Source organism: Nerophis lumbriciformis, linkage group LG26, assembly GCF_033978685.3.
Source record: "Nerophis lumbriciformis linkage group LG26, RoL_Nlum_v2.1, whole genome shotgun sequence".
Taxonomy (NCBI): Eukaryota; Metazoa; Chordata; class Actinopteri; order Syngnathiformes; family Syngnathidae; genus Nerophis; species Nerophis lumbriciformis.
In genome coordinates this window covers 12,381,899-12,394,944 of record NC_084573.2, presented here as the reverse complement: position 1 = coordinate 12,394,944, position 13,046 = coordinate 12,381,899, and the positions used below count along the sequence as shown (strand labels likewise).

Here is a 13,046-nt window from a genome sequence, read left to right as displayed (position 1 = left end):
AGTATGCAGTGTTATTTTATTTAAAATTTCAAAAAATGTTTGCGGCTCCCATTGTTTACTATAATTTGTGAAACTGGTCAAAATGGCTCTTTGACTGGTAAAGGTTGCCGACCCCTGGCATAGATCCAACGAATCGATGACTAAATTAATCGCCAACTATTTTTAGAATCGATTTAATCGATTAGTTGTTGAAGCCCTAATTCAATTGAATATAAGTTGAAAAGGATTTGCAAATTATTGTATTCTGTTTTTATTTACCATTTACACAACGTGCCAACTTCACTGGTTTTGGGTTTTGTAGCAGTACCTGGTGAAAAAAGGCTTATCTGATCCTCACCTGGACTATCTCCAGCATCTCAGCCCGGCTGATGTAGCCGTTCCCGTCGAGATCGTACATGCTGAAGGCCCAGCGCAGTTTCTGCTCCAGCCCGCCCCGAGACGTCACACTCAGCGCGATGATGAACTCCCTGAAGTCGATGGTGGCGTCGCCGTTGGTGTCGAACGTGCGGAAGACGTGCTCGGCAAACTTGGAGGCGTCTCCGTAGGGGAAGAAGTTGGCGTAGATCTTCTTGAACTCCTCCACGGTCAGGTGGCCCGTGGGGCAGTCCTTGAGGAAGCCGCGGTACCACTCCTGCAGCTCGTGGTCGGTGAACTCCGTGTTCTCCCTCAGATCGTTGAGGACCTCGGGTCGTAGCTTACTGTTCTGTTTTCCCATGATGCAGTTGGGCCTGGTGTTTCTTCAATGTCCCCGCGAGATCTCCACACTCCCACTGCTTTTGTTTCAGACGACCACTCTGCTTCCTTCTCTCCTGCAGGGGGCCGACAACGCTCATTAATATCCTTGATGGAAAATAATTAATGATTCATGGCTTCAACAAACTCACAGGTAGCAGTGTTGCCATCTCGTGACTCGGAAGATTGATAGTTTGATTCTCAGTTACCCTTAGGCAGGAATTATACTGGACTCTAGTGCAGTGTTTTTCAACCTTTTTTGAGCCAAGGCACATTTCATTGAAAAAATGCGGAGGCACACCACCAGCAGAAATCATTAAAAACTGAATCTCAGTCATAGTCATAGTCGCAATTGTTGGATATGACTTTAAACCATAACCAAGCATGCATGACTATAGCTCTTGTCTCAAAGTAGGTGTACTGTCACATCACGCCCTGACTTATTTTGAGTTTTCTGCTGTTTTCCTGTGTGTAGTGTTTTAGTTCTTGTCTTGCGCTCCTATTTTGGTGGCTTTTTCTCTTTTTTTGGTATTTTCCTGTAGCAGTTTCACGTCTTCCTTGACCGCTATTCCCCACACCTGCTACGTTTTAGCAATGAAGAATATTTCAGTTGTTTTTATCCTTCTTTGTGTGGACATTGTTGATTGTCATGTCATGTTCAGATGTACTTTGTGGACGCGGTCTTTGCTCCACAGTAAGTCTTTGCTGTCGTCCAGCATTCTGTTTTTCTTTACTTTGTAGCCAGTTCAGTTTTAGTTTTGTGTTGCATAGCCTTCTCTAAGCTTCAATGCCTTTTCTTAGGGGCACTCACCTTTTGTTTATTTTTGGTTTAAGCATTAGACACCTTTTTACCTGCACACTGCCTACCGCTGTTTCCGACATCTACGAAGCAATTAGCTACCTGCTGCCACCTACTGATATGGACGAGTATAACATGGTAAGTCTGCCGATCTCCAGACAGTACAGACACTCAACAACGGCACATACTTTGCAGACTATAATTACTGGTTTGCAAAAAATATTTTTAACCCAAATAGGTGAAATTAAAAAATCTCCCACGGCACACCGGACTGTATCTCACGGCACAGTGGTTGACAAACACTGCTCTAGTGAGAGTATCGTACATTTTGACACGAACATCAAACTAACTCGGACATTTTAAAAATCCAATTATGAAAAAGTGCAAAAACTTCCCAAAAGCCAAGCAGTGCGTTTTTATTTTTTTTATATCTATTTATATTTTTTGATTCATCATTTAAAATTATTCTTATTATTGTTAAGTCTTAACATGTCCAAGTGACTCCCTTTCATTGATAAATCATGACAAGGCAATACTGTTCTACTCCAGTCCTGTAGGTGGCAGTCAAGCACATTACAATGAATGCAAACCACACCACCTGCTGGGTCACCATTTTTACTCAAATAAGTGTTCCACGCTTTAGTAGATGCCATGCCTCAATAAATCACCTCACCTCAAATACAAACCCCGTTTCCATATGAGTTGGGAAATTGTGTTAGATGTAAATATAAACGGAATACAATGATTTGCAAATCATTTTCAACCCATATTCAGTTGAATATGCTACAAAGACAATATATTTGATGATCAACCTGAGAAACTTTTTTTTTTTTTTTGCAAATAATCATTAACTTTAGAATTTGATGCCAGCAACACGTGACAAAGAAGTTGGGAAAGGTGGCAATAAATACTGATAAAGTTGAGGAATGCTCATCAAACACTTATTTGGAACATCCCACAGATGGACGCCCCTGCTTATTTCAGCAAGACAATGCCAAGCCACATGTTACAACAGTGTGGCTTCATAGTAAAAGAGTGCGGGTACTAGACTGGCCTGCCTGTAGTCCAGACCTGTCTCCCATTGAAAATGTGTGGCACATTATGAAGCCTAAAATACCACAACGGAGACCCCGGACTGTTGAACAACTTAAGCTGTACATCAAGCAAGAATGGGGAAGAATTCCACCTGAGAAGCTTAAAAAATGTGTCTCCTCAGTTACCAAACGTTTACTGAGTGTTGTTAAAAGGAAAGGCCATGTAACACAGTGGTGAACATGCCCTTTCCCAACTACTTTGGCACGTGTTGCAGCCATGAAATTCTAAGTTAATTATTATTTGCAAAAAAAAAATAAAGTTTGAGTTTGAACATCAAATATCTTGTCTTTGTAGTGCATTCAACTGAATATGGGTTGAAAAGGATTTGCAAATCATTGTATTCCGTTTATATTTACATCTAACACAATTTCCCAACTCATATGGAAACGGGGTTTGTAAATGCTTAGATGTCGAGGCCATCGTTACCCAATGAACACAGTTAATATTAGTTATTGTGATATAAATTATAACCCATCCATCCATCCATCCATCCATCTTCTTCCGCTTATCCGAGGTCGGGTCGCGGGGGCAGCAGCCTAAGCAGGGAAGCCCAGACTTCTCTCTCCCCAGCCACTTCGTCCAGCTCTTCCTGTGGGACCCCGAGGCGTTCCCAGGCCAGCCGGGAGACAGTCTTCCCAACGTGTCCTGGGTCTTCCCCGCGGCCTCCTACCGGTCGGACGTGCCCTAAACACCTCCCTCGGGAGGCGTTCGGGTGGCATCCTGACCAGATGCCCGAACCACCTCATCTGGCTCCTCTCGCAATAAAGTAAATGCAATAGAATTCGTAAAATAATAAGATGCATTATGTTTCAGGTGTATTTATTTTTTTGTTAGATTATTATATTATTATGAGATGGCGACTTGTCCAGAGTGTACCCCGCCTTCCACCCAAATGCAGCTGAGATAGGCTCCAGTCCCCCCCGCAACCCCAAAAGGGACAAGCAGTAGAAAATGGATGGATGGATGGATTATATTGTTACATTATTCTTATACAAGCATTTGTAGAACTAAAAGCCTCCTTCCAAATGAAGGCCTTACCTTTCAATAAATTCCCAGTGCTCTCAGCAATTGGGCATACAGTCAATCCTTGTTTATCGCTGTTAATTTGTTCTGGTCATGACCGTGATGAATTAACTTTCATAAAGTGGGAACACATTGGCATTATGCATTCTATGGTTTTCAAAACATTACCTTTTTAAATGGCTGTCTCGTTATGTTTATAACCGTGAGCTATATGTGTATGTCAATGGTGGTTCTTCATCCGAACTTAAGATGTTGTGTGGAGTTCCTCAGGGGTCTATGCTTGGACCCTTACTATTTCTCATTTACATCAATGACCTGGCTGATGTATCTTCATCCTTTACACCGATTCGGTTTGCTGATTGTCATGATCCGTGGTCCGGATCATGTTTTGTTATGTTCTGTTAGTTTTGGACTCCAAAAGTTCCTGAATTGTGTACCCTTGTTTGTTTTAGTTACCATGGTTAATATTTCCACCTGTCTCTGATTAGTGTTCGCCCGCTCACCTGCTCCCCTTAGCACTAATCAGAGGCATTATTTAAGCCTGCCTTTGCCGGTCAGGCGTCATTGTTTGCTTCATGCAACCTACTAGTAAGTCTTGTTTGTTTCATTTATTTTATTTTATTTAGCCTTTATTTAACCAGGTAAAAATCCCATTACGATCAAAGATCTCTTTTCCAAGGGAGACCTGGTCAAGAGGGCAGCAGCAAGGTTACATTAAAAACTGTAAACAACACATAAAACATCACATTTACAACATTAAAACTTGCTCACATGACACATGTGCATACAGACAAGGTAGACTGCAGTCCTTTCACAGAAGCTTTAAACTAATTCAATGTAACAAGGGTTTGAAGTTTAATATTCGATTGTAGGTTATTCCAAGCCTTTGGTGCTGAAAACCTAAATGCTTTCTTGCACAGTTCAGTTCTTACTTTGGGGACGACAAATTGCAGAACATTCATTGAACGAAGATTGTGACTTCCTTGTTTCTTTGTTAAAAGACAAGACAGATAAGATGGAGTGATACCCAGAATGGTTTTGTAGATGAAAATATACCAATGATTGAGGCGTCGAGCACATAAAGATGTCCAGTTAACCATTGAGTATAATACGCGATGGTGAGTAAGGGGAGCACAGTTGGTGATGAATCTCAGTGCCCCGTGGTACACACTATCCAGCTTGTGGAGACAACCAGCAGTAGCATTTATGTACAACACATCTCCATTGTCAATAACAGGTAAAAAAGTTGTTTCCACCAATTTCTGTTTCACAGTAAAAGAAAAGCAAGACTTGTTTCTATAATAAAATCCCAGTAAAAGTTTCAGTTTTCAGTTTCATGCCACAGTTTTGTGAGTGTTCCATGCCATAGTCTATGCTAAGTATTTGCTTTAGCTCCAAGTGCGATCAGCACGTTGTGCCTTCGCCTTGTGTTCCGTTTTGTTGTACTACTTTGATTTTTGATAATTAAATCATGTTCTTACCTGCACGCTTTGTCCGGAATGGTCCGTCTGCATTTTGGGAGAACGAACCCCGCAGTAAGCTGAATTTGATCCTAACTCACAAGAAATTTGAAAACCTCATTAGGGAAGCTAATTCTGGTATAGCCGTGCTATCTAAAAGGTTTCTTGTTAAAAGGCTATCACCTTAATAAACTAAACTAAACTAAATGTAAAAAAATCCAACTTTCTTGTGTTTGCAAGCAAAAACTAAACATACTGTAAACAGAGTGCTAAGATTTCCATTGGCGGAATCGAAATTAGTCAAGTTTCATCTACCAAATTTCTAAGTATTCTAGTGGATGAAAGATTGTCATGGAAAGAACACAAAGGTTCAGTAACTAACAAAGTGTCAAAATCTCTTGGTATCATCAGAAGAATCAGGAGTTTGGTTCATCAGGCATGCCTCTTAACTCTATTACAGTTTAATTTATCCATATCGTATCTATTGGAATATTGTCTGGGCTAGTACATGTCCATCAAATGTATACAAATTACTCATTATGCAAAATAAATGTGTAAGAATAGCTACCTCCTCTAACTATCTGGCTCCATCTGCTCCTCTGTTTAAGAAACTAAATGTACTATCTATTTATGATATCAACACTGTTCAGTCCTCTTCTTTTATCTATAAATGTACTTACCTCCCTAATATGCTTCCTACACCTTTTCAAAGATTATTTTAAGACCAATTCGCAAGTTCATGATCATAATACCAGACAAACTGATCATCTCCGTATCACATTTCACCAGTTTTCCATTAAACATAGAGGTTCTTTACTTTGGAATATTTACCTATGTACACTGCAAAAACTGAAATCTAAGTAAGATGAAATATCTCAAATAAGGTTGATATTTGCTTATTTTCTGTCTGATAAGATAATTCTTCTCACTAAGCATATTTTATGTTGGAGTGTTTTACTTGTTTTAAGGGTTTTGGTCCTAAATGATCTCAGTAAGATATTACAGCTTGTAGCTGAGATTGACATATTGAGTAAAACATGCTTGAAACTAGAATATCAACTGTTGCAAAGCTGTGTCATCAACACTCACAAGTATAAAACTACTTTTTTAAAGTAATAATTTCTTATTTCAAGCATGAAAAAAAAAGTCATGACTTTGACACAATTTTGTCTCAAAATTAAAATGGATGATGATGTTGCTGTTTTATTTTCAATGAAACAATAGAAAATACGTACTCATACAGTAGTACAGTTGGTACAGTAAACTGACAGTTAATATTCAAACATTTCACATGTGACATTTCAAACTATTTTGAACAGAAATAGTTCATGCCCATTCAGATGAATTCTTCAAAATTACAATTAAAATGTTTTGGCCGGGGGCCGGGCTGTATATATGTGCACTAATTGACTGAAAGAGCACGCACTTGGCGCGATGATGTCATGTTATCGATGGAAAAATGCATTTTTAGACCATATGATTTACCTGAGCGGCTAGGAGACCCCGAAAGTAACAAGCGGTTGCCTTGTTGCCTTTCCATTAAGAACAATACATTAGTTTTTAGTATAAGTTTGCTGGTTTCAAGAAATGTAATGCCGAGTGCATATCATTATGTCAAGATAATGGCACTAGCGTTTACTTAATTTAAGAATATTATTCAACATATTGAGCAAAAAGGTCTTCTTTTTTTCTTCTACCATTAGTGAGAATATACTTATTTTAAGGTATTTTTGGGTTCATTGAGGTTAGCTAATTTTACTTGTTTTGGAAAGTCTTGACAAGCCAAATGTTCTTGTTCTATTGGCAGATAATTTTGCTTAGTTCAAATAAAATACCCCTAATTTTTTAATTTTTTTTTCTTGTTTTTGAACACTGACTTTTTGCAGTGTATTGCAAACTCCTCATCTTCACTCAGTAACTTTAAACATAGACTAAGGGCCAGCCTGATTAGTCAACATTCTCCTTTTGTTCCTACCTTTATAATGTAGCCCTATACTTCCTCACACGCACACTCACACATTCTTGTATTTTTTACCTTCTTGAGACCTCTGAAAAATTTAGGACCACCCTTTCTAGATATATAAAGATTAATAATAATAAATACTTAATATATACATAGTATGCAAATATAAAAAAGGCAAGCTTTAAGTTAATGTTTTTATTTTTTGTTTGTAATTGGTTTTTTAATCTTCATTATTTATTTCAAATTATTACATACAGTATGTCTCTATATACATTTTTGTTTTATATTAATTTTGACCAAAGGGATCGCATTTCAATTTCTTACACACACTTATTTCATATGTTGACCAGAGGGGGAGCACTTTTAAAACCGACACACAGTGAATTTGAAAAATCCCAAATTTTTGGGACCACCTTAATTTTGATAGATTTCACCACCAGGGGTGAAAATTAGACATTCTCTTAGACCCAATGGTGTTCTGTATTGGGACCATGATTTCGGTCCTAACTTGTTCACCGGTCCTCATATGGAAGGTACTTTTCCTTGTTGATGTCTCAAGAAGGGTAGAAATGCAAGAACACACACACACACACACACACACTCATTCCACACAAGGTAGACTACTTAATTTACTGCTTTAGGTGAGAACCTTGCATAAGCCCTTTTTGGGTTTCTTTTCTCACATGCACTTATTTCTTATTACATATTTCTCATTACTCATTTCTTGTCTCAATGTTACCTTTTGTACTGTTTTTATATTGTGAGAATAAATCAATTAAAAAAAATAAACAAATTGAATGTTTAGGATAAGTCTTTTATTGTCATTGCATTTAAAACACAACGAACCTGAAGCTAAAAAAAAAAACTTAACGACTTTTTAGATACGTTTTTCAACATTATTAGACATGAAATAGTCACATTTACACTCTGTTAATCCAATTTAGTATTACTGTCTGAGGCTGAGCCAATCAATGGCCGCAATACTGAACAGTGCGCACCGATTGGTTCAGTCTAATCTATTTATTGGCCAATACTACTGTAGTTAGGGATGTCCGATAATATCGGACTGCTGATATTATCGTCCGATAAATGCTTCAAAATGTGATATCGGAAATTATCGGTATCGGTTTCAAAAAGTAAAATTGATGACTTTTTAAAACGCCGCTGTGTACACGGACGTAGGGAGAAGTACAGAGCGCCAATAAACCTTAAAGGCACTGCCTTTGCGTGCCGGCCCAATCACATAATATCTACGGCTTTTCACACACACAAGTGAATGCATACTTGGTCAACAGCCATACAGGTCACACTGAGGGTGGCTGTATAAACAACTTTAATACTGTTACAAATATGCGCCACACTGTGAACCCACACCAAACAAGAATGACAAACACATTTCGGGAGAACATCCGCACCGTAACACAACATAAACACAACAGAACAAATACCCAGAACCCCTTGCAGCACTAACTCTTCCGGGACGCTACAATATACACCTCAACCCCACCCACCTCAACCTCCTCATGCTCTCTCAGGGAGAGCATGTCCCAAATTCCAAGCTGCTGTTTTGAGGCATGTTAAAAAAAAATTATGCACTTTGTGACTTCAATAATAAATATGGCAGTGCCATGTTGGCATTTCTTTCCATAACTTGAGTTGATTTATTTTGGAAAACCTTGTTACATTGTTTAATGCATCCAGCGGGGCATCACAACAAAATTAGGCGTAATAATGTGTTAATTCCACGACTGTCTATATCGGTATCGGTTGATATCGGAATCGGTAATTAAGAGTTGGACAATATCGGATATCGTCAAAAAAGCCATTATGGGACATCTCTAACTGTCGTATTTATATTTTTAGTTAATTTAGCCATTTGTATGCTCGAAAATGCTTAATTTAAGGCAAGAATATCATTGGAGAAAAAAATTGATGTGGTGAAACCGCACTAATTGAAGAGGGCTGATTGTATAAACACTCCTTGCCACTAATTGGTTCATTATCATTATTACGCAATCTTGCTACAGCTAACCAACAAAATGCGTTGGCAGGCAATAATTGGCTTTTCTGTGCTACCAACAGAGTGTCAACGCAGCACAGCAGGTGACACAGGTGTGAACAAGTCTGACAGTTTTGAAAAAAAAACAAAAAAACATGTGATCGCCTCACTTGGAAGTTGAACTTGTATCCAATTTTAGAAATCTAAGTTTACTGTATAGGCTACTTCCCCAAAATTGGACGACCCATTACTGTAAGCTCCGAGTCTCAATTATTTGGATGCCCCTAAAGGGGAACATTATCACAATTTCAGAAGGGTTAAAACCATTAACAATCAGTTCCCAGTGGCTTATTTTATTTTTCGAAGTTTTTATTTTTATTTTACCCATCACGCAATATCCCTAAAAAAAAAAAGAAGCTTCAAAGTGCCTGACTTTAACCATCGTTATAAACACCCGTCCATTTTCCTGTGACGTCACATGGTGAATACAAACAAACATGGCGGAAAGAACAGCAAGCTATAGCGACATTAGCTCAGATTCAGACTCGGATTTCAGCGGCTTAAGCGATTCAACAGATAACGCATGTATTGAAACGGATGGTTGTAGTGTGGAGGCAGGTAGCGAAAACGAAATTGAAGAAGAAACTGAAGCTATTGAGCCATATCGGTTTGAACCGTATGCAAGCGAAACCGACGAAAACGACACGACAGCCAGCGACACGGGAGAAAGCGAGGACGAATTCGGCGATCGCCTTCCAACCAACGATTGGTATGTGTTTGTTTGGCATTAAAGGACACTAACAACTATGAACTAGGTTTACAGCATATGAAATACATTTGGCAACAACATGCACTTTGAGAGTGCAGACAGCCCATTTCAGGCGTGCTAAGAACATATATTTTTCCACGATTTCAGCACTCAGGTTAACCATACCTAAATAGACACAAAATACTGCATTACACAAGACTACCCGAATGTACTCGAATGATTGAAAAAAATAAATGTTTTTAAGCTAAATTATTGGTAAGCACAGTTTATGTATAATAATTTACGTAAAACCGCGAGTAATGAATAAAGTTTTCATCAATTAATATATTCTGTAGAAATACCCTCATCCGCTCTCTTTTCCTGAAAGCTGATCTGTCCAGTTTTGGAGTTGATGTCAGCATCTGCTTTGAGTGTCGCAGGATATCCACACATTCTTGCCATCTCTGTCGTAGCATAGCTTTCGTCGGTAAAGTGTGCGGAACAAACGACTGACCATTTCGTCGGCTTTCCCCACAGCCTCATATTTTGAACAAATTTCGTCCAATTTCTTGCCACTTTCGCATCTTTGGGCCACTGGTGCAACTTGAATCCGTCCCTATTCGTGTTGTTACACCCTCCGACAACACACCGACGAAAGTGAGAAAATGGCGGATTGCTTCCCGATGTGACGTCACAACGTGACGTCATCGCTCCGAGAGCGAATAATAGAACGGCGTTTAATTCGCCAAAATTCACCCATTTAGAGTTCGGAAATCGGTTAAAAAAATATATGGTCTTTTTTCTGCAACATCAAGGTATATATTGACGCTTACATAGGTCTGGTGATAATGTTCCCCTTTAAATCAATGACAAGTGCTGCACAGACATTTAAGTTGACCAAATTAGGTCATCTCTTGAGAAAACACATTACTGGCATTTATAGCATTCTTTAACATTGAGTTGAATGAACATTTTGCATGGCCCAATAAGGCACATAGAGCCCCCCCCCGAGCCCCATTCCTCATACCCAACCCTCATGTGCGGAATGGGTCTGCTTTTTCCATTGGCTTCCCGGCCTAATGAGTCTGCTTCACACACTCAAGGCTGCGATGGAGCAACAGGCGAGTTTCAGGACAGCTTGTAAAGCTCACCTCTTTCACTGTGTCACAGTTTGTCAAAACAACAGACTAGTATCAGTATCGATCGATTTCTGTGAAAAAGTATGTGCGAAATAATGCCTTTCAACGTCGATCACCTCTGGGCGATACTTTATTTTTTGTCACCTGACTAAGAAAGGTGGCTATGAGGAGCCTACTGTATTCCTCTTTACACAATTGCTCTCCTAAGTTAATAATAATCACCTCCTATTGCGGAAAATAAACTGCATTTCTTAGTATCTTAAGTATCATTATCAAGTAGCATTATCACGGGAAGAGTGCCAGCATTTATGTCTGTGTTTCAATTAGGGCTGGGCGATATATCGATATACTCGATATATCGCGGGTTTGTCTCTGTGCGACATAGACAATTTCTATTGATTGATTGATTGATTGAGACTTTTATTAGTAGGTTGCACAGTGAAGTACATATTCCGTACAATTGACCACTAAATGGTAACACCCGAATACGTTTTTCAACTTGTTTAAGTCGGGGTCCACTTAAATTGATTCATGTTACAGATATATACTATCATATATACTATCATCATAATACAGTCATCACACAAGATAATCATCAGGGTGTATACATTGAATTATTTACAATTCGGGGTGTGGAGGGGGGGGGGGGGGGGGGTTAGGTTTGATTGTTATCATCAGTCATCAACAATTGAGAACAGAGACATGGATATTGAAACAGTGTAGGTCTGACTTGGTAGGATATGAACAGCAAGTAGTGGACATAGAGAGAGAGATCAGAAGGTATAAGAAAAATATCTGCATTTGATTATTAACAACAATCCGGGGAGGGTGTTAGTTTAGGGTTGAAGTTGCCTGGAGGTGTACTTTTATTGCTGTTTTGAAGGAGGATAGAGATGACCTTTCTTTTACACCTGTTGGGAGCACATTCCACATTGATGTGGCATAGAAAGAGAATGAGTTAAGACCTTTGTTAGATCGGAATCTGGGTTTAACGTGGTTAGTAGAGCTCCCCCTGGTGTTGTGGTTATGGCGGTCATTTACGTTAAGGAATTAGTTTGACATGTACTTCGGTATCAGGGAGGTGTAGCGGATTTTATAGACTAGGCTCAGTGCAAGTTGTTTTACTCTGTCCTCCACCCTGAGCCAGCCCACTTTGTAGAAGTGGGTAGGAGTGAGGTGGGATCTGGGGTGGAGGTCTAGAAGTAATCTGACTAGCTTGTTCTGGGATGTTTGGAGTCTAGATTTGAGGGTTTTGGAGGTGCTAGGGTACCAGGAGGTGCATGCGTAATCGAAAAAAGGGTTGAACGAGAGTTCCCGCCAGAATCTTCATGGTGCTTTTGTTGACCAGAGAGGAGATTCTATAGAGAAATCTCGTTCGACTGTTGACCTTTTTGATTACCTTGGTTGTCATGTTATCACAGGAAAAATTAGCCTCGAGAATGGAACCTAGGTAGGTGACCTCATCCTTCCTGGTGACAACAATGTCACCCACTTTAATAGTGAAGTCATTGACTTTCTTAAGGTTTATGTGGGACCCAAACAGGATGGATTCTGTTTTACCCAAGTGTATGGATAGCTTGTTGTCAGCGAGCCAGGTGCAAGTTCTACAGAGTTCAGCACTGAGGATTTTCTCCACCTGTGACTTGTCCTTGTCTGATACCAGCAGGGCAGAGTCATCCGCAAACAAGAACAATTCAGTCGCATGCTGATGACAAGTCGTTTATTTATACTAGGAACAGTAAAGGCCCCAATATACTGCCTTGGGGGACTCCACAGCTCACTGAGAGGGGGGGACACGGTGTCGTTCACCTCTACCACCTGTTCCCTCCCCTCCAAGTAAGATTGCATCCAGCTCAATGAGGTTTTGTCAAATCCGATTGCTAAGAGCTTATCCAACAGTATAGCGTGGTTAACGGTGTCAAAGGCCTTCTGAAGATCCAGCATGACCATGCCGCAGTATTTGCCCGCGTCCAATATCGTGATATTCGAGTATACGTTCTCTCACGCAGTTGCTTTTAGCTGCGGGCATTACACTACAGGCGTTTTCCACTCTTTGTTGTCTCTCCTTCTCACAGAGACATAAAACAA

General features: G+C 39.6%; 1 protein-coding gene and 1 long non-coding RNA gene across 2 annotated transcripts in view; one reads left to right on the top strand and one right to left on the bottom strand.

Annotated features, from left to right (window-relative positions):
• The window catches only part of LOC133623889 (uncharacterized), a 61,256-nt gene that overhangs the window by 23,441 nt on the left and 24,769 nt on the right, over nt 1-13,046 (top strand). The gene's annotated exons all lie outside the window — the stretch shown is intronic.
• The window catches only part of hpcal1 (hippocalcin-like 1), a 63,505-nt gene that overhangs the window by 26,762 nt on the left and 23,697 nt on the right, over nt 1-13,046 (bottom strand). Inside the window, exon 3 of the mRNA XM_061987356.2 lies at nt 338-809. Within this exon, the coding sequence (XP_061843340.1) occupies nt 338-715 (378 nt within the window). The 5' untranslated portion in view covers nt 716-809. The remainder of the gene's footprint in view (nt 1-337; nt 810-13,046) is intronic.